General features: G+C 33.9%; 1 protein-coding gene across 1 annotated transcript; it reads right to left on the bottom strand.

Moving 5' to 3' along the window:
• Positions 1-274: 274 nt before the first annotated feature.
• On the bottom strand, positions 275-4,115 carry LOC103489630 (glyceraldehyde-3-phosphate dehydrogenase GAPCP2, chloroplastic). The gene is made up of 13 exons (XM_008448864.2): positions 4,029-4,115; positions 3,602-3,752; positions 3,438-3,476; positions 2,209-2,309; positions 2,005-2,117; positions 1,816-1,915; positions 1,545-1,691; positions 1,395-1,455; positions 1,211-1,308; positions 977-1,119; positions 773-856; positions 455-544; positions 275-361 (listed from the first exon to the last, which is right to left on the bottom strand). Exons 1-13 carry the CDS (start codon positions 4,113-4,115, stop codon positions 307-309), a joined length of 1,269 nt encoding a protein of 422 aa, XP_008447086.1. The 3' UTR covers positions 275-306.
• Between the last annotated feature and the right edge of the window lie 16,171 nt (positions 4,116-20,286).

The following is a 20,286-nucleotide window of genomic DNA, read 5'->3' on the forward strand; positions in this document are numbered from 1 at the left end:
TTTCATTTTGGAATATAGGGAATTGGAAAGGGAAATGCAGTGTTCCATGTTCCCAAGTTGAGAAACAAAACTTACCTACAAATATATATTGCACCATTTGATAAAGAAGGCGATTGTGTTTTATTGGGTCAATCTGAACATCCTTATTTTTTAAAAACTTGAATGCAATGTTTACCTTGTTCAAGATGGTGTAGAAAAGAACACCAACGAGAAAAGAGAGGGGCCAAAAGACTAGACAATTTGTGATCTTCCACAAAATTCTTGTTAAACATGGCAGAGGTCTAAATCTCTGGTAATAAATAGTCTTCACTTGTTGGCTGCCACCAACGCCATGTGCTCTATGAGGTCCAGTACTCGGTTGCTGTGTAAACAAGTATTATAATTGTCAGATTTACCAAAAACAAAACGGATGAGTAGGCACTCATTTCCAATGACTTCACGAGAGAGTGAGTACCTGTATCCCCACTCGTTGTCATACCAAGAGATAAGCTTCATGAAGGAATCGCTGAGACCTATTCCGGCCTTTGCATCGAATATACTTGACCTGGAGTAAGTTAGAATCCAATTAAATATTCACAATTCATAGGCACCTATGTCCACGTTTGAGTTTAAAATCACTATTTTCGCATCTAAAATCACTTCCAAAATCGATGTTATGGAGTTCATTTAAATATGATAAAAATCATTCTAATCATATAAAAATCACCAGGTCAGGAATGAGATAGGATTATAGGAAATATTTCGTATGCGGTCTCTCTCATTTAAACAGTACCTTGAGTCACCGACAAAATCATTGGAGACAACGTCCTCATCCGTGTAACCTAGGATACCCTTGAGTGGGCCTTCTGAGGCATATCTTTAGTTGGTAGCCAAATTAACCAACAGATTAGTGATAAACAAAAATAACTAATTAGTAGACCAAATTATGATTAAACTCAAGATAATGTGGGTCAGAACACAATGATAGATCATTTACTTGATTGCAGCTTTGACATCTTCATAAGAAGCACTCTTCTCTAATCTACAAGTCAAGTCCACCACAGATACATTGGGTGTTGGAACGCGAAATGCCATCCCTGTAAGTTTTTCGTTGAGCTCTGGAAGAACCTTTCCCACAGCCTGCAGTTTGAAAGTAATGATAAATTACAGATAGTTATTGAATTTCCTTTAACGCTTAGTTATTAAAAGTCTCTCAAGTTCAACTACCAACCTTTGCAGCACCGGTAGAACTTGGGATGATATTTTGAGCAGCACCACGACCCCCACGCCAATCCTTCATCGAGGGCCCATCAACAGTTTTTTGAGTAGCTAAGAAAGAAAAGGAAATTATCATCCATGGCTCATTTTTTTCTTTGCCTTTTATTTTTTTGGGAGAACAAGAGAGGGGGAGAGACCTGTAGTTGCATGCACGGTTGTCATCAAACCATCTGCGATACCAAAAACCTCATGAACCACCTGCTCGTCATATTTCCATATTACTCCATTTCTTTATATGTTAATTAATTCTATTTCATAAAATGCTTGAGCATTTGGGATTTACACACCTTCGCAAGAGGAGCAAGGCAATTCGTGGTACAACTTGCATTTGAGACAATATCCATGCTTGGCTTATATGTCATCTCATTAACTCCAACAACGAACATAGGTGCATCAGCTGATGGGGCTGATATGACTACTTTCCTGGCTCCACCCTACAAAGAGGTGTCAAGAAAATGGGGACATTCAGTCTCGATACTAAATGGGTACAATGATGGGGCTGGGGCACACATATATACATATAGATAAGAACTAAGCTGAATCAGCATGTCTATAGACCTTCAAGTGCGCAGAGGCCTTATTTGTGGTTGTGAAAACCCCAGATGATTCAACAACAAACTCGGCCCCAAACTCGCCCCAAGGAATTTCTGCTGGATCCCTATAAAAACAACCACAGAATACATGGCAGGTAATTAGAAGGCATGCGAAACTTTTGCACTGTGTTATTTCTGGTCTTCAGAGAAATACCTTTTACTTAAAACCTTTATTTGTTTCCCATTGATTTCCAAGGTTGAATCATCCATGACCTTAATCGTGCCCTTGAAATTTCCATGTGTAGAATCAAACTTGAACATGTATGCCTACATAAAATGAAGAGTATATTAAAAGCATTTCTCCACATCTAACATAAAATGAAGAGTATAACATGTATGTAGGCCAGGTTGCCATTACCATGTACTTTGCATCAACAAACGGATCATTAACTGCAACTACATCAATATCATCCCTCGAGGTTGCATTCCGCAATACCAACCTTCCAATACGTCCAAAACCTGCATTAGTAAGAGTTAATTCACGTTCTTATTTGTGAGGATATTTCTTTTTAAAATAAAAAGCAATGTCCAGATCACATGATCAAGGTCTACAAGATATGAGTAGGTGCTGATTTTCAAGAAATAGGGACAACCGAGAGTGATCTTGTTTCTCAAATACCGAACTAGATTTCTTTTTTCTTTTCTTTCTTCTTCTTTTATTAGTTAAATTGCAAATTTGGTCCAATGGTTGGAAAAAAGTTAAATTTAGTTCCTATGGTCTATAGTTAGAAATTTAGAACTTGGTCCTGTGACTTGATAAAACATTTGTAAATATTCCCTACCATAGAACATTATAAGGTTATGTCAAACAATAGGAACTCCTTTCTCCAAACTATAAGAACCAAATTTGTAATAAAGCCATATTTTTCTTCCTTCAAAAACTACATCAAGTTAAAAGTACACTGTTGCATGAGGTCTCAAGTAACCCAATCTAAGTTAAGTATCCAGGTTGTCACTGGTCAAATAAGTCGCATCATTCAGGCAAGTAAACTAAAATACATAATCTGATTTCTTCAATAATGAAAAATAAAACTGAAAAAGAATAATGAACGAAGAATCTCATCAGTCATGGCTGTCTATCACTGAGGACGACTTCCTGTAGGAGTAAAATTCAATAATCCATACAGAGGTTTGGATACTAACAAAGGCCAGTTTCTGTCTAGAGAAACGAGTGTAGAGTAGCATGAACATGACCTGTGACCAATGAATAACGAACTTTAAAATCGGCCATCTTTAGAAGATGGAAGATCCATTGCTGAATTGAGAAAAAAACAGCTCTAATTTGAAATTGAAGTCTCTTAAAAATTGAAAACCAACGCTTTTTATTAAGTTCTATAAGGAGATTGTCGTTTAGTAAATCAATTATCCAATTTTCTCAACTTCTTTTTCCTATTCAGAACTTTCTTCTTCCATCATATCGACCAATAAAACTTGATACAATTCAAAAGTAACTGTCGCAGAAACACTCACGAGGAACAGAAATCTAGCACAAGGAGAAACAGAAACCATATGCCATCGATAAAAAGAAAGCAAATAAATAAAGATATTAATTATAAGTAGAGTAGTAAATAATCAACCAACTCATACCATTGATTCCAACCTTCGTCTTTCCACCGCTCCTTGATTCTTGAGAAGCCAACAGATTAAAATTATTAGGATCAAGAAGTACTTTTGTACTTTATTATTGACGATCTTTTACAAGGACAAAAAGAAGAGTCAGAGAAATGAAATTAAAAATTTTGATACTGTACTTTGAACTGTGGGAGGCAGTTCAGTGGCTGTAGCTTTAATGGGCTGAATATTATGGCTTCTACGAAGCTGCAAGGAAGATGATCCGCTTGAAACTTGAGCACCGAAAATGCTCGATTGAAACTTCAAAGAATTCAAATTAACACACGAAGCCTACATACATAAAACGAAGTCCACGATAAGCAAGAAAACAACTGTGTGATCAATGCAAATAAATTACAAGCTATGGACTGTGGAGTATGGAACGCGCTATGTCAGTTGTGAAAAGCTTATGCCTAAAACTTAATAATGACGGGAAGCCATTTGCAGCCGATAATAAACTTATTAAGAGATTCAGTTAGGGAAGAAAGTAAAGAGCAATTTGTGTTTGTGTTGTAGTGCTGTAACATTAGACAAGATGGTATATAATAGGGAAATGATGAAGAGGACCGTAGATTGGTCGGGAGAAGAGAATGAAGGCGATGATTGAACAAAAGAAGCAGCCGGAGCGGATCTGAAGAGCGAAGTTGCGGCCATTGAAGCAAATAATTTGAGGAGAATGAGGAGAAAGCGTGGAATAGAATTAGAATAAAAGAAGGAAGAAAAATAAAAGGTGTGTGTGAGAGTGCCTTTTGGGAGTCGGAAAAAGCAAAGAGGAGGAATAAGAATAGAGGAAAGGGCCAACTGAGTTTGAGCGGAACTTTTTATGGAATTCGCTCTTAATACAAAACTCGCTTACTTCCCAGTTCTCCTCGAACACACTCTCGTAATGCCCTCTATTTCCTTTTATATATCATATAAACTGAGGAATCTTCTACGCCGGTCCCACTGTTAAGGTTCTCAATCTCCAGATTTGGGAAACTTCAACGACCCTGATTTGTTGGCTAACTAGGTGACTTGGTGATGCGACATGTGGAGTGTGAAATGGGCCGATCTGATGTGAACCGTGAGGAAGTCCACGTGGGCAACATGTGGGCCGTTTTTGGGCCTTGCTTCCACGATTTGGACTTCTATGTGGGCCCCAATCAAGATAGCATTTTTTTGCTTCATTACATCTTCTTCTTCTTCTTTTGAGGAAAGTTCGAACCGTCTCTATCAAATTCTGCACGTGCTCCAATTATCTTCCCGAATCAGTACGCTCTAACTTAAAGTCTAATCATATAACAAAAGAAAGGGAATAAATAAATAATAAAAACATGTCATACTGAAAAAGTAAATAAAATACCTCTAAGTCGAAAGCAATGTAAAAAAGTGAAATAGTTTACGGTACAAATACAAAAACCTCCTAAAAGACAAACGTAAAAGGTAACAACTTTCACGAGAAAATCTTTCATATTATATTCATAAAATAAGAAAAGAATTCAATATTGAGACAATGAAAACTCACCCAATATTCAAGGTGACAAATGAAAAAAACCTCCTAAAAATCTTGAATATCACTTTCATATCTCAATATAAATAGAACAATGGAAATAAAAAAATAATAATAATAAAGTGGCCTTAGACTAACATTAATGGGTCTCAATCTTAACACCTCCTCAAGTGAAACAAAGGAGGGTTTTCCAACGTTGAGCTTGAATCTGAGCTTCAAAAAAACTTGTGGCAAATAATGACTTTGTCAAAATATCATGATTGGGACATACAAGGACAACCAACACAAATCTTTCAGCATGCTTTGTCCTCACTCACATATATCATAGGAGTGGAAGATGTCTCTACAAACCAACACGAGTCCTTTTAGGATGTTTTGTCCTCACTCATATATATCATGGAAGTGGAAGTTGTTCCTACAACCCAATACGAAGACAACCAGCATGAATTCTTTCAGCATGTTTTGTCCTCACTCACATGCATTATAGGAAAATTTCCAGAAGGTCGCCCAACATATAATTATTCCGAGTTAAGCATGCTTAACTTTGGAGTTTCTATAATCGAACCACCAAAAAGGAATATGCACTTTGTTGGTATAGGTAAAGTTACTTTTAGATCTTTTAAGTCTTTCTTAACATTACTTTCATGTCTTCAAGATCCCTCTCATTTAGATGTGATATTAGTTCATTCATGACCTCCTCCTAAGCTTGGGACATTACAGAGTTACCTGAGAAATATTGCACAAGAATCTTCTTATGCATCACTAAATTACGTACAAAATAAATATCTAACTCCATATGCTTAGTTTCAAAGTGAAGAATAGGATTTGTACTCAAGTAGACAACACTTAAATTATCACACCATAGTATGAGAGGTCAAAGAGCAATAATTCTAAGATAAAAAATCACAGAACTCAACTATACCAATTCAATAGCCTCATTAGCCAAACAATGATATTTGCCCTTAGTACTTGAATGAGAAAGAATTGACTCACTCAAGAAAATGGACCTATTATGATAATTGATTCTATCCCAAACTAAAAGGGGGAGAAAAAATTGTCATAAAATGTAGCATTTTTTACGGAAAAAATTTTAGATTTCACAAATACATGACAATTATTTGTTGTTATAATATATAAAGGCATTAAAAAATTATTAAAATATTTTTTTGATTCAAATTTATTAAAATAAAACTTATTTTAAAATACAAAAGAAATAAAAGGGAAAGAAACCCTCCATCTCTCTTTCCTTTTTCAAACGCAAAATCCCTCCTCGTGAACCACAGTGTCCCCATTCCCGTCTCCTTCCTAAACATCGGTCGCTCCTACCCTTAACTTTTCCGTCTTCAAACGTCGCTGCTGTTGCTACCGTTCAAATGTCGCTACTACAATCGAACGTCACCGCTCCCTCAAACCCTTCGAACGCCGCCGCTCCCTCAAACCCTTCGTAAGTCTTAGTTTTCGAATACCTTCGCATTTTCACCACTTCTTCTTTTATCTTTTTATTATTATTATGATTGAAATTGTGGTTATGTTGTTGAGATTGAGATTGAGATTTTCGAATACCGCCCTGCCTCCTTTTTTGTGCATTTCTCCGCATTCTGATTATGATATTTATTGTTTGGTTGAGATGGTGGATTAGTGTGAAGAGAAAGTTGAATAGGTTTTATAACAAAGTGTTTTCTCAATTTAGAATATTTCGAGTGGTGATCTTATTTTTAATCTCCATTACCTTCCACATTTGCATCTTGGTGTTCTTCATCCAATCTATTTACAGAACTTTCTATCTTATGCTTCTTCTTCTTCTTCCGCTTCCTTTTCTTTCCCTCGCTTTTGTTTTATGTGATATTGTAAATTGAGCTTTTACTTTCTTCATTATATCAATGAAAATCATTGTTTTCTTTTTTTAAAAAAAAGAAAAGAACTTCCACGTTCACTTGTTCCCTTCCATTTCACAGGATTGGAGGCCCCCTTTATGTAGAGGGAATTCTTTTTATTTTATGAGCTGGTTTGTTTTTGGTGGCATATGTATTTTATCACTTTGTTGGTTGTTGCTTATTAGAAAACATTTGTTCCCCTTCAAATGTTGTATTGCTTCTTCGGTTTGATGGGATGTGTAGGGCTATGTTGAGGGTTCGGTTGTCATTGAATGAAGTAGATATAAGGTTAAGGTAGATCATGAGTACAGTAAGGGTTATGCTAGGTTGAGTGAATGTGGGGCAATGACATTTTTGCACCCTACAGATTTTGATGAAACCTTGTTTAAAAAAAGCATTGATGAACGCTTGAATAGAAAGATCATTACAAAAGGATTTCTTAGAAACATTCATTAGGCTTTATTCTATTAGAATGAAGTCTCATTTTTGTATAGCTAGTTTAGGTCTGTTTAGCTTCTTTTGTTGGGATATCATTTTATATATCCTTTTGCATTCTTCTATCTATTTATTTTTCAATCTCAATAAAACTCGATTTTCACCCTTCATGAACGAAAAACCAATCTAGGAAAAAATCCTTAAGAAAAAGTTATTCAAATTCACTACAAAAGGAGGTTTTACATGGGAAACAACCTAGAGGCCAATGGTTGAGAAAGGGAGATAATGTATTTGAGTTCTTTATATATTGGGGTCTTTCCATCGTGTGACCTTTAACTTACTACCCTTGTCATGGATGCAAGTTCGGCAAGATGGATTTTTTCCTACGGATCTTCTTTTCCTTGCTAGTTCAAATCCAGATGATGTCTACTACATTGAGGTTTTCTTTTCCATCTCAATTGCAATTTAGTTTTGAATAAGTGATGGCCTTAGAACAGTGATGAATTTAGGGCTCCAGGAAGTTCAAATGTTTGATTTTTTTCCTCATAGACCGCTAACCTTGATGGCGAGACAAGTTTGAAGATTAGGAAGGCCCTGGAAAAGTCCTGGGATTACCTGACTCTAGAGAAGACATCTGAATTTAAAGGTTTACATTCTTTATTTATTTTTATCATCTTGTGGGTTTTGCGGCTATTTATGTCATGGAATGATTAAGCATTTCTTGATTACTCTATGACTCAGAAGTTGATTAAATGTGAACATTATGACATAATAAATGCAATGCATGGTAATACCGGTTTATAGAAGTTGGCATCAAGGATGTGGTAGCTGAAGGCTGAACATCTATATTAAAACTTAATAAATGTTTAATGATGTGAATAACAGTTTGTAAGGACTTACAATGACAAAACATAGATCATTATGAAAGTGAAAAATATCCCCTTATATGTTCAGTGCTATCTCAAGGTATGAACAGATCTCTTGAAAACATTGACTATTCAAAATTTAGTTCAAATTGCTTAGTCATTTTGAGTTTTTGCTTTCTTATACTCCCTTAGAAAGAATGTCATTGATTATGAAAATAATCTATAGTTCCATGCATGATTTCGTTTCTTTAGTTTTCTCTGTGTGTGTTTATTTTTGTTATTTTTATTTTATTTAATATTATTATTATTCATGAAAAATATTAGTTATCCTTACCCCTCCAAAATGCAGGTGAAGTACAATGCGAGCAACCAAACAATTCACTCTACACTTTCACAGGCAATGTTATCATTCAGAAGCAAACATTACCTCTCAGCCCAAACCAACTTTTATTGCGTGTATAATTTTTTCTTTTTACTTGGTTTCTTGCTATTTGTTTTACTTTTTTAGCTCTAAAAGAGTTTCTATATTTGCTCTAAAAGCAAGCATTACCTCTCAAGTACTTTCGTATTTATGCTATATTTGTTTAACTCTTTGAACTACTAGCTTTTATGCTTTCTCATATGATGGTTTTCAGGGATACAGTCTCAGGAATACTAAGTATATTGTTGAGGCTGTTATTTTTACTGGCCATGAAACGAAGATCTCTTATCTTGCTTCAATTAGTGGACATACTAGATTGTATAACAATACTATTATGGTTTAGGTGCCCAAGGTTATTATATTGATTTCATGGATTATTTTGCTGAGTTTCAAAATTCAAGGATTCAGTTAAAACTGGAATCAATCATTTTTATCTCATGGGATGTCTAGAAGGACATAAACAATAGAGTTCTTGAGGAAATATATGAGGATTTGTAATGTGCATGTAAAGAAAAAAGCGTTATTGATTATCAGAGAGGCCTTTTGCAACTTATATAAATTTTTATATTTGTACATTAGTTTGATTTCATTTTCTTCTCTATTAGGTTCAGACTAGAGTCAGAAATTTCTATTTTCTCCATGGGGAACCGCTCCTAATGGGGTAGGGATTCCCCACTTAGGCGGGGAATGGGTGAGGGTGTTGGGGAGAGAAAAAAATATTGTTAGTAAATAATAATGTAATGTTTTTTATGAGCCAGTATGAAAATTGCAACATTTTAAGTTTGAATAATGATGCATGTTTTTGTGGACTCTATTTGGAATGAATAAATATGCAGGTTATGATGAATGTTATGAATGTTCCCTCCAAAAGAAGTACTCTGGAAAAGAAACTTGACAAACTTATACTTACGCTATTTGCTACTCTATTTATCATGTGTTTGATTGGAGCCATTGGAAGGTATGATATACTTGATTTGTTTTATTGATAATTTTTCTACTCATTGTTTTTTAGTTTTGTTGTTGATGATTTATTCTATTTCTCTGATGTTTTGAATTTCTAATGGCGTGTTTGTAAACCAAAAGTACTACTACTTAGCTCTTGATAGGGGGGAGGGGGTGAAAACCAATTCAACCTCGCAACCGATTCTTAGTAATTTCTTGTAATTAGTTAATCTTTTTCTCTCTTCTTATTTATCATCATCATCATCATCATTTTTTTCTCATGCTGTTGATTCTGAATAATGACTTCCATAGGTTATAATTCTGACCATGTTTACCCTGATTACTCTATACTCAACAATCATTCCTATTTCTCTTTATGTTTCCATTGAGTTGGATAATGTGATCCATCTTTATGTTTCCATTGAAGTGAATGTGCTGTGTATGTGAATCTGTGTATGTGAATGTGCTGCAGTTAAATGAACTGAATGTAAACCTTTTCTTACATTCTTTTCTTGATGTGTAGACTCATACTCTAAAATTTCATTTTGTTATCTTACTAGGTTTTGCAAGAATCCATTGGAGCAGTGAAGTCATACTTGCAGCAATTGATTGATTTATAGGTCTTTTTGTAGGTTTGGTAGCGAATTTTTGGTTCAAATGTACTTATTTAAATAGCTTGTTGGTACTAAAACATGTATGTTCATTCTATAGTGTACAAACCCTTTACCAACAATTATACAGATAGTACAAAGTGTATGTTAACGTATATATATTAAAGCATTCACGGTTTGTTTCTATATGGGTGTGTTGTATAGTATTTTGTGCTTAAATTGGTTTATGTAATGGCAAGGCAGTAAGAAAAACAGGGATTGAAAAAAAATAGGGCAAGAAAAACAAAGACTGAAAAAAAAATTATGACATTTGGATTAAAAAAAAATTTCATGGAAAATGTATTCTTGACAGTCAATTAAAGTCATGGTAAGTGAATGACGATAGTTAATCATTGTCATAAAATATAAATAATGACATTTATTATCTATCATAAAATATAAATAATGACAGTTATTATCTGTTATCAATAAGAGATTTGTGACATTTATTTTCTGCCATGAAAAACACATATCGTGACAGTTTTTTCAAATTGTCATAATATACTTTCCATGATTGCCGGAACAATGACTCCAAATAACTGTCACAAAATTTAACTATGACAGCGTTTAACTGTCATTGTAGGCCATTTTTCTAGTAGTGACTCCCTTTTCAACCCCCATGTGAGATGAGATTGCCACCAAAATAATCACAATAGCCTAATATAGACTTACAATAATCAGGGTCGGAAGCCCCATCTGAATCAGGAAAATTATGAATAGACAAGTCAACTGGTTTGTGAAACATTAAACCATGTTGAAGAGTACCATGCGAATATCGAAGTATCCATTTCACAAGTTTCCAATGAGTGACTTTTGGAGCATGCATAAATTGACATGCTTTATTAACGCAAAAGGATAAGCCCGGGCGAGTTAGGTAGCATACTGTAATGCCCCAACCACACTCTTGTACAATCGCACATTAGAAAAGTCATTACATCCATGAGCTAAAGGTAATGAACCACTCAGGTGTAGTAATTGACTTGACAATTTCCATATTAGTCTTGTGAAGTAAATAAAAAATGCACTTAGATTGAGATAAAGATAAAGATAAACCGCCAAGCGAAGGATAAGACATTTCGACACTAAGGAAATAGTGAAGTTTAACCAAGTCTTTAAGAGAAAAAGTGGCATGCAAAGTAGCAATCAAGCGAGAGATTTTAGATGAGGAGTTGCCCATAATGAGAATGTAATCAACATATACTAAAACACAACACCAATAAGTGTTAATTTTGTTTAAACAATAAAGAGCTATCGGCCTTTGCAATAACAAAATCAACTTTTAGAAGAAAGCAAGTGAGTCTCTCTCAAACCAAGCACATGATGCTTGTTTAAGACCATACAATGTCTTAATTAACCAACAGACATTAGATGAGGCATCCTGAGAGAAAAAACCAACAGGTTGTTCCATGTAGACAATATAAAAAAAAAAATCAATGTAAAAAAAGCATGTACTATTAATGTCAACTTAACAAATAATTCAATTATAAGTAAGAGCAAGTGTAAGCAAAACACGTATAGTTATTGGGTTTCACCACAAGCCTGTAAGTTTTAAAATAGTCAATGTAAGGAGATTGATAAAAGTCTTTAGAGATAAGTTGTGCTTTATATCGAGAAATTGAAACGTTTGAGTTGCATTTGAATCTAAATACACATTTGCAACCAGTAATTTTCTTACCATTGGGTGTGTGGGTTAACCCCAAGTATGATTTTGCATCAAAGCTTTGTATTCTTCTTGCATGGCATCACAGAAATGACGACAATTGGGCTCAATATTTATATAATTCTATTGTAAGAAAAGCTTTAGGTTTAAAAATGTCATTTTCCACACGTGTGACCATAGGATGATGGATTGATGAGCATGTAAAAGAAGGAACTAAACTGGGTAACATAAGGGCATTCAACATGAGATTGCTTTGTATTGAGTTGGTAACTTCATATTCTTGTTGTTGGGTTTTATGTTCTAAAACTTGTAGATAGTAAATGTAATCAATTGACTGTTATTAATAAAGTATTATTATTGTAATTTAAATAAAGTGTTGTTGATTATTAGTTTTGTCTTAATAACATAAATCCAATAAACTAACATCCTAAGTTGTTTGATGAGTTTCTTGAACTGTATGTAGAGACATACATGGATCAATGTTCGAGAATACAACTTAAAAGATCTATAGTATAGGAATAAGGTTGGGTACCTTATCGTATTAACACTATGAATATGACTCACTTTGTATTTGATACAAACTCAATGATCCAACACGTTCGTGTAGGCGACCTGCAAATGAAAGTATCCTATGCAATGAGTTTTCATAAGATCGAACCACGAAATAGTAACCACTAAGGATGACCTAGGTAACTTAGTCTTAATCCTAAGTGTATTATGAACTCATATTCGTGTGTCTTTAATTTTTTCAGGTGAGAGTGGCCAAATTGTTGACTTAATAGACAAAATTCACTAATATTCACTAGTAAGTTTGGGTTCAACCACAATTCTGAAATACAAGAGTTCATGGAAACCCGAAAATCATATTTGAAAATCATTCTAACATATAATTCATTAAATAATCATATTCTAAATTTTCGTACTAGAAACCATCATACTAGATTTATAATGAAAATACTTGAAAATAAGCCACTCACAATCAATTACTCGATCCCCCAGGATTTTATGCTTTCCCTAATTCAATTTAGCCTGAAGCAAAGATTAAGGTTTATCAATTATCTTCACAAAGCAAGACGACACAACAATCTTCATCATACTTCGTAAAGCCAACTCAAACTATTTTATGTTTCGAAAGTCCCTAAATTCTCAATTTGCCTTGGATTAGACGAGACTTTTCACCTATGAATCCTTAGACTTGAAGTCTAAATACTTAACCCAATGAGCATCCAACTTAGTTCAAGCTCAACGGGTCTTTTATGTGTATACACTTTTATCTCCATTATCGATGATGTTTTGGGATTTATATCCATTATATCACACAAGACCCACAACCTTGAGCACTTCCTAAGATTTAGATTGAACTATTCCCCAAGTGCGTTAATTTAGGCTAAAATTTCACTTTTGGACCCTTAAACTTCAATTTAAATTCTTAACACCGCAAGCAGCCAAACTTAAGTCGTCTTTTAATTCCTCACTCTTATATTCAATATTCATACCTTAGAGGTTTAGATCCATTAATAATCTCAATATCAAACTAACAAATAAATAATTTAGAAACTTATCCAAACTCATTTAAGACAACCTTTACCAGGATGATCAATATTTCCAAGATTTCTAAATCTTCAATTCCTCATCCAAAACAATATGGGTAAAATCAAGTCCACGCTAAAACTAAATGGGTATTTAAGAACTACAAGAGAACCCACTAAATTTATCTACAACCGTATCAAAAGCTTGTCAAAATCACCTTAATAACACGTTAACACCTTTCTAAATTCGAATCTAGGATCTATAACCACTGTGTGTTCGAAACTTATATACACAACACCCAAACAAATCTTTAAAGTTAGAAGAAAGTTCCTTCTTGACCTCTAACACTCAACTTTAGAACCCGAGTCTTATGAGTAATCTAACCTAAATGCTTAAATACAATGGGCATGTAAGAACCCGAAGAAAATTTACTTAAATTACTCTAAAACTTGCCTAGAACTAATTAAAGTACTCTTAACTTCAATGGGCAACATCCTAACCACCTTCTAAGTTCAAAATCAAGCATCCACCACAGTGGTTTACTCAATACTATCACTAAGATTAGATGGGTACTCAAGATCGACTCCAAAAAGATAAAAATCTTACCCAAGTTATGCCAAACGCCTAATTTCGAGGTTTCGAATGGCTGGACAACGACTCAAACTCTTTTAAAACTCGAATCTAGAATCGAAAAGTAATGGGTAAATATTAAACTCAATTCTAAACTTAATGGGTATTTGAAATCATCCAAAAGACAACCCCGAACCACAAGAATCTTACTCTAAATGGTGGATTAGAATGAAACACGGTATGAACAACGGCTAAAATCTCCAAAGGGTCCAAATCTAACAACAAAATGTAATGGGTATTGCAAAATCAAAGTCGAAACTCTTCAAAACATACAACTAACATAAGAAAATCTTTACCTAAAACTCTATTTCACATCTTAATAATTTCACCTTAAGTAATCACCTAAATCTCGACAAAAACCTTATCGAACCCGCTAGACAACAACTAAACAACACCACATCTCTTCAGTCTAACACTAAAACAATGACATAAACTAGTCATTCGAAGACAAAGACTGTTGGGTAATATAGATATTCAATTAAAAGAAACACAAAAATCATTGAACAACCCAAAACTACCTCATCTTCCAAATTTGGTCAGGCTAGAGATGGCAAAAAGTGGCATAGCGCAACACGGAGCAGCAACTCTACGACTGGGTTGCGACCCATCGGTATGTGGCTCAACAAATCCGTCGGCTGGAGCTCAACGGTCGTAAGTGGGCTGGCACACGAAGAGTAACCGACGACGGCTGGGCTAGACTATTGATGCGGGAAGAATCGAGGTGGCTCAATGATCGACAGTGGCAGAATGAGGCATCAGCGTCAGCGTGAAGGAGAGGGAGAAAAATTTCGAGAGTGGTGTGTGATTCCACAAAGAAGAAGACTCCCCCTTTTCTTTTCATCTTTATTTACAAAAAAAATATAATAATATATTGAAAAGACCAAATTGCCCCTCGCTTCAAAATAAACTTACTTTTGGCCCTTATAACTTTATTATTTTCAACATCTAATAAAAACTCAAATCTTATACCCAACTAAAAATGGTTCTAAATTTTCTTTTCAAATGAATCAACCTTCAAGAAATATAAAAAGTATTCCAACTTGTTTTTCACTATTTAGGGAATATTAAATAAATAAAATAAAGGAGAACGGAATGTGAGTTTACACTTAAGGAACAAGATGTAATCTCAAGGGTAAAATAGTATTTTGATACAATTGAGATTATGAACAACTTGTGAAGGATTAACTTACTGATCATGGTTATATCGGATGGACAAAAATATATCTATAGTGAGGGGAGTGCAAATACGAGACTTTAGTGGAATGATCCATTAGTTAACAAATGTTGATCAGCTCGATCTATAAGATTTAGTTAGTTAATCTCGGATCGTTGGAGTCCATGATCTATATGTTCATTAGGTTCCCCTGCTAGCTCATACGGATTGAACTTAGAACAACATGTTGGAATACTTCGAATTGTTCAAATTAGGTAAAGAGAGAAAAACCGACAAGTATATGTGATAAAGTCATCGGTTATAGCTTTGAGAAAGAGCTTTATATTTAAATGTGATTAAAATATTAAAATTAGGAATACAGATTCATATTTGGAAGCTCGAAATTGATGGAAATTGTCAAAATTGTAAAAAGTCGAAATGTTGACTTTTGACTTTGAAAAGTCAAACTTTAACTGACTTTATATTTAAATGTGATTTTAATTTCAAAAAAAGGAATGTAGATTTATGCTCGGAAGATCCAAATTAGTCAAGACAGATAAAATGGTAAAAAGTCAAAGTTTGACTTTAACTTGAATGGTGAAATGACCAAAATGTCCTTGGACTAAGTTAGTGGAAAAAGCCAACATTTTGTTAGACACTTAGCCCACTAAGTTCCACTCATGGTTAGTGGATTATTAGGTATTGAGATTTAATAAACTAATTACATACAATTTTGCATGTAATTAGTCTATTTAAAGCGATCTTTTCAAAATTTGAAGAACTTTTGTCATTTTAATAATTTTGTCTTACAAAATTATTCCTAAATTTTCTCTCTTCAAAATATCTCAACCTAATTCCACCTCCAAATTCCATCTCTCTCGAAATTACCTTCACAAATTGGGTCCCACAACCCAGTTGTAAGTTCGGAGGATAGCGGGTCAACACTAGCGATGGTCCCGATTCGAGTTCATAAGGAGTTTTTTTAGGAATCAGAAAGTATCAAAGGTATGATCTTCTACTAACCCTATTTTTAGTTTACATTAGGGTAATTTGCATGTTAATTTCTAATAAGTTAGATGCACAATTAGAGTAATAACTTGTTTCTGCTTTCCACTGTGTAGTTTCGTATCCATCATGTGATATCAGAGCATGTATGGTTTTACTCAATTACATATGGTGGGTATTTCAATTTATTTGATAAATTGTTGTGGTTGAACTAAAATAGTAGTTTATGGTTTTGGCCTTAAATTAAGTATTTTATTGTTTTAACTATTGTAATTAGTCTGGTTTATGGCTTAATTTATTATTGCAAAGAGTCTGTAATTTTATTAGAGTCATTAGAGTTGATTTTAGGCTATAATTACTTCAATATGGAGAGAGAAATTCAAAATTTAATGAAAGAAAGAGACAGACCCGAAAAACCCCCTTCCAGACTCGAGAACCTGAATTTGACGTGACTAAGACACCTGCTGACCCGGTTTGCTTCGTCCGTGCTCAGACCCAACTAATAGCCTCCCGACCTATGCCTTGTGCACGGCCTAATAGTCTCGGCCCAACTGATGCCTGAGCGCCCAAATCTATCCAGTCCTTGTCCGCCCTATACGCGATACGTGTCCATTTGTCTGGCCCACTTCGACCTGGTCTAGTTGCTTACGAGTCGCGTGCAGCTGATTAATTCCTTTGTGGATTGGGTCGATTCAATCCCAATTGTTGGGTCTTGGGCCGGTTCAATGGTTTTTGGGTCTATTCAACTTCTTTTGGTGGTTTTCAAGCTGGTTCGAGTGGTTTGGGAGCTTATATGTGCTTCTCCAAATTATTATTGTAATAATTTAGGTCTTAGCTTAATTTAGAAGCCAAAACCAGTCCTTTTAAGGGGTGTTTGACCCATGGGTTTGGAATTAGGGGGGTTTGACATTTGAAACCAAACCCATGTTTGAATCATTAGAATAAAATTCTTTGGATTAAGAAACCAAACCCATGGGTTTGGAATATATTTTTTTTAATTGAATGTCATATGTTTTAGAAAAATTTTCACTTACCATTGATCATTGATGACTGCTAACAACAAACGTTAGTTAACTTGACGATCAATCATAATGATCGATCATGACTGTCGCCACGTACTTGAGACGACGCGAACCGATCGACGTCCTTAAAAAAGGGGTTAATTTAAAAAAATAAAAAAAAAGTCTCTACCAATCTTTTTTACGGTGTGATTGAATACCAAAATAAAGTAAATAATTTTAAATAAAAAAATGGTTTGCGGAAAAAAAAAACTAAAGTTGAGTTCGGGAGTTATTTGTGTACGGGGAAGGTTTTAGCACCCCATAACACCTGTCTAGAAAACGGTGGCCAAATTTAATGTCTTAAATAAAATTCATTTAGAAAAACAAAGATTTTCTTATTATTATGTCTTATTTCATTACTCATTGCTCCAATATTTGAAGCAATGATCCCATAAAATAAGTGGAATATATTCCATTAATTAGACAATATTGAGGAAAAATTTCTCACCTTAAGAAAATGAGAAATTATTACAATTAAAGATTTTTTTTAAAACATTGATTAAATTCATTTTTTCTTGGGATCAAATCTTGAACTCTCAAAGATATTGACCCCCCACCTCAAGAATTTAGAAATAACGAACTCCAAGAAATTTCTAGATTCCATCGTAGGAGTTTTTAGTGAAATGAATGTGGGTTATTAAAAAAGTTGATTAGGAAATCTTATGAAACATAGATCTAATTTTGAGTTTTTAAAAAATATAATCTTAAAGCAAAAAAAAATCTAAAGGGTTTAGAAAGGGAAATTTAAGAAAGATTTCAAAATTACTTGTAATTAAGGTTAAAATATTTTTAAGAACTTTAATAAAAAAAATCTAAAGGGTTTAGAATGGAAAATTTAAGAAAGATTTCAAAATTACTTGTAATTAAGGTTAAATTTCTTGTAGTGGTTGGAGCTCGTTTAGAAGGGTTGTCAGATTAAATTATATCTTGTTCAAAGACGCATTTGTTTGAAATGGTAAGAAGCTCTTCGGAAGAGACTCTAAGATAAAACTAACCTGATTAGCCTCATCGATGACACCACCATTTACTTCAACGATGTTGAAGTGCATCATCATGTCCAGGACATGTTCTCTAACAGAGGTCCCCTCCTTCATACGCTTAGTGTAAATGTATTTGATTACCTCGTGTCTTAAGAACCATTCTGGTTGCCCAAACATTGCCCTTAATGAATCCATAATTTCTTTAGTCATGGCTAAGGATTCATGTTTCTTTGTCAAAACATCAGACATGCTGGCAAGAATGTAGACACTGGCTTTTTCATTAGCCTTTAACCATCGGTCATATGATTCTCAACTAGTTCGGTTAGCATTAGAGGCAGGGGTTTAAGGACATTCCTAAATTAAGAAAAATCCCAAATCGTCAACTACTAGTATCGTGTTAAGATTTGATTTCCATGCCGCATAATTATCGCCATTAAGTTTTTCGAAAGCTAACAGTTAAACTATTGAGCTATTCATGCTGAAAAACAAACATATTCTCTTTAGAAATAAAACTATAATCCTTTATAAACCAATCTAATTTAGCAATTACTAATAGTGTACCCTTCATTATTTATGTTTTGCAACGATATTTCAAAGGTTTACAATGACCTCCACCGAAGGGCAGTCAATTATTCATCCTTTGAACCAAGACAATCTTGTCTAGATGCTAACTCTAGAATAACTTTTATTCTTTATAGCATTTAGTTATCTCTTATTTGGTCGAGAATATATTAACAATTTAGTAATTCTTGTAAGTGTAACCCGCCATTTTCGGATATTAGAGATCAAAATCAAGATGCTTCCGAAAGTGGAAAGTCAATATGAAAAACTGATCTAAGAAAAACTATCCATCTTTGGAGTTCACGATGTTTTAAATCCTATAATACAACCCTCCGAAGGGAATGTTGCTCCAGGATAAACATGCAAGCGCATTATAGGAATCTCCCGGTGCGACCTAATGGAAGAGACCGTGGGATGTGTTGTCATATACCCCTCACCCACTTACTATGAACTACTTCCCCTATTTACCTTGATATTGATCCATGCAAACACTCTTCGAAGGGAGTCCGCTCCTATACACGGTCCAAAGCCCTGCATGGACCTCACGGTGTGAACTCTTAAACAAATCCTAAGTCTAGGTGAAAGTACACTACTTCTCTCTAGCTGAAGTGTTTTATAATGATTTTTAAGGATATTTAAAACTTTAGGATTATATTTAGGCTAACTTAAACAAATCCTAAGTCTAAGTGAAACATCCGAGCATAACTTATTATATTGGATTTTAACCTACGATGTCAAGGTGATAAACCAATGTTATTACCTTATACCTCTCACGCATGCTCATAAAACTAGGTTAACTAGGCTCAAGAACTGATTATGATCTCCAGGTAGGAGGTGTTCCGTAAACCGTCAACTTAAGAACCTCTAACCTTAGTCATCTTATCTGACTTGTTGACAAGATCGGATCAGGTAAGCCTCTTGTAACTAGTTTTACAAGATATCGACCTAATTCTATGAAATTTGGAATATATGTTTTTAACCTAGGTAAGTATGCATCTTATCTTTGTTATAGATTTTAAACGTCTAATTCATTTTATAACACTTTTAAAAAAAACTTAGACAAACCTATAACATACATCTAACAATATATAACTATTATATAAAGAAATTAATTAATATGGATTTAATTTATTTAACTTTCAATTAAATCATATTTAATTAAATTAAATAAATTACTAATTAATTAGTTAATTAATTTTATTAAATCATATTTAATCAAAATTAATTTAATTAATTAAACACTTAATTAATTATATTAACTAATATTCATATTAATTAACTAACATGCATACTATACATTATAACCAATATAACACACTTCAATGCATGATATGTTAATCTATGGAGGGATTTTAAATCTATATGACATACTATATGCACATATAATATAAGTTTTAATTAAAACATACATCACATGCATAATTAATTAAACACCCTAAAATGGACTGGTTTTGGCTCCTAAATTAAGCTAAAAACTAAAATATTACAATAATAATTTGATGTAGTACAAAACAGCTCCCGAACAACTCGAACCGGCTGAAAAACCACAGAATCTGCACTAAACTGAC

The sequence above is a fragment of the Cucumis melo genome, chromosome 1 (genome assembly GCF_025177605.1).
Source record: "Cucumis melo cultivar AY chromosome 1, USDA_Cmelo_AY_1.0, whole genome shotgun sequence".
NCBI lineage: Eukaryota > Viridiplantae > Streptophyta > Magnoliopsida > Cucurbitales > Cucurbitaceae > Cucumis > Cucumis melo.

Coding starts and splice junctions, on each gene's coding strand:
- LOC103489630 (XM_008448864.2), bottom strand. CDS start 4,115: ATGGCCGCAACTTCGCTCTTCAGATCCGCTCCGGCTGCTTCTTTTGTT. Junction 2,118..2,208: donor TTGTTGATGCAAAGTACATG/GTAATGGCAACC, acceptor CATTTTATGTAG/GCATACATGTTCAAGTTTGA. Junction 1,120..1,210: donor GTTCTACCGGTGCTGCAAAG/GTTGGTAGTTGA, acceptor TTCAAACTGCAG/GCTGTGGGAAAGGTTCTTCC.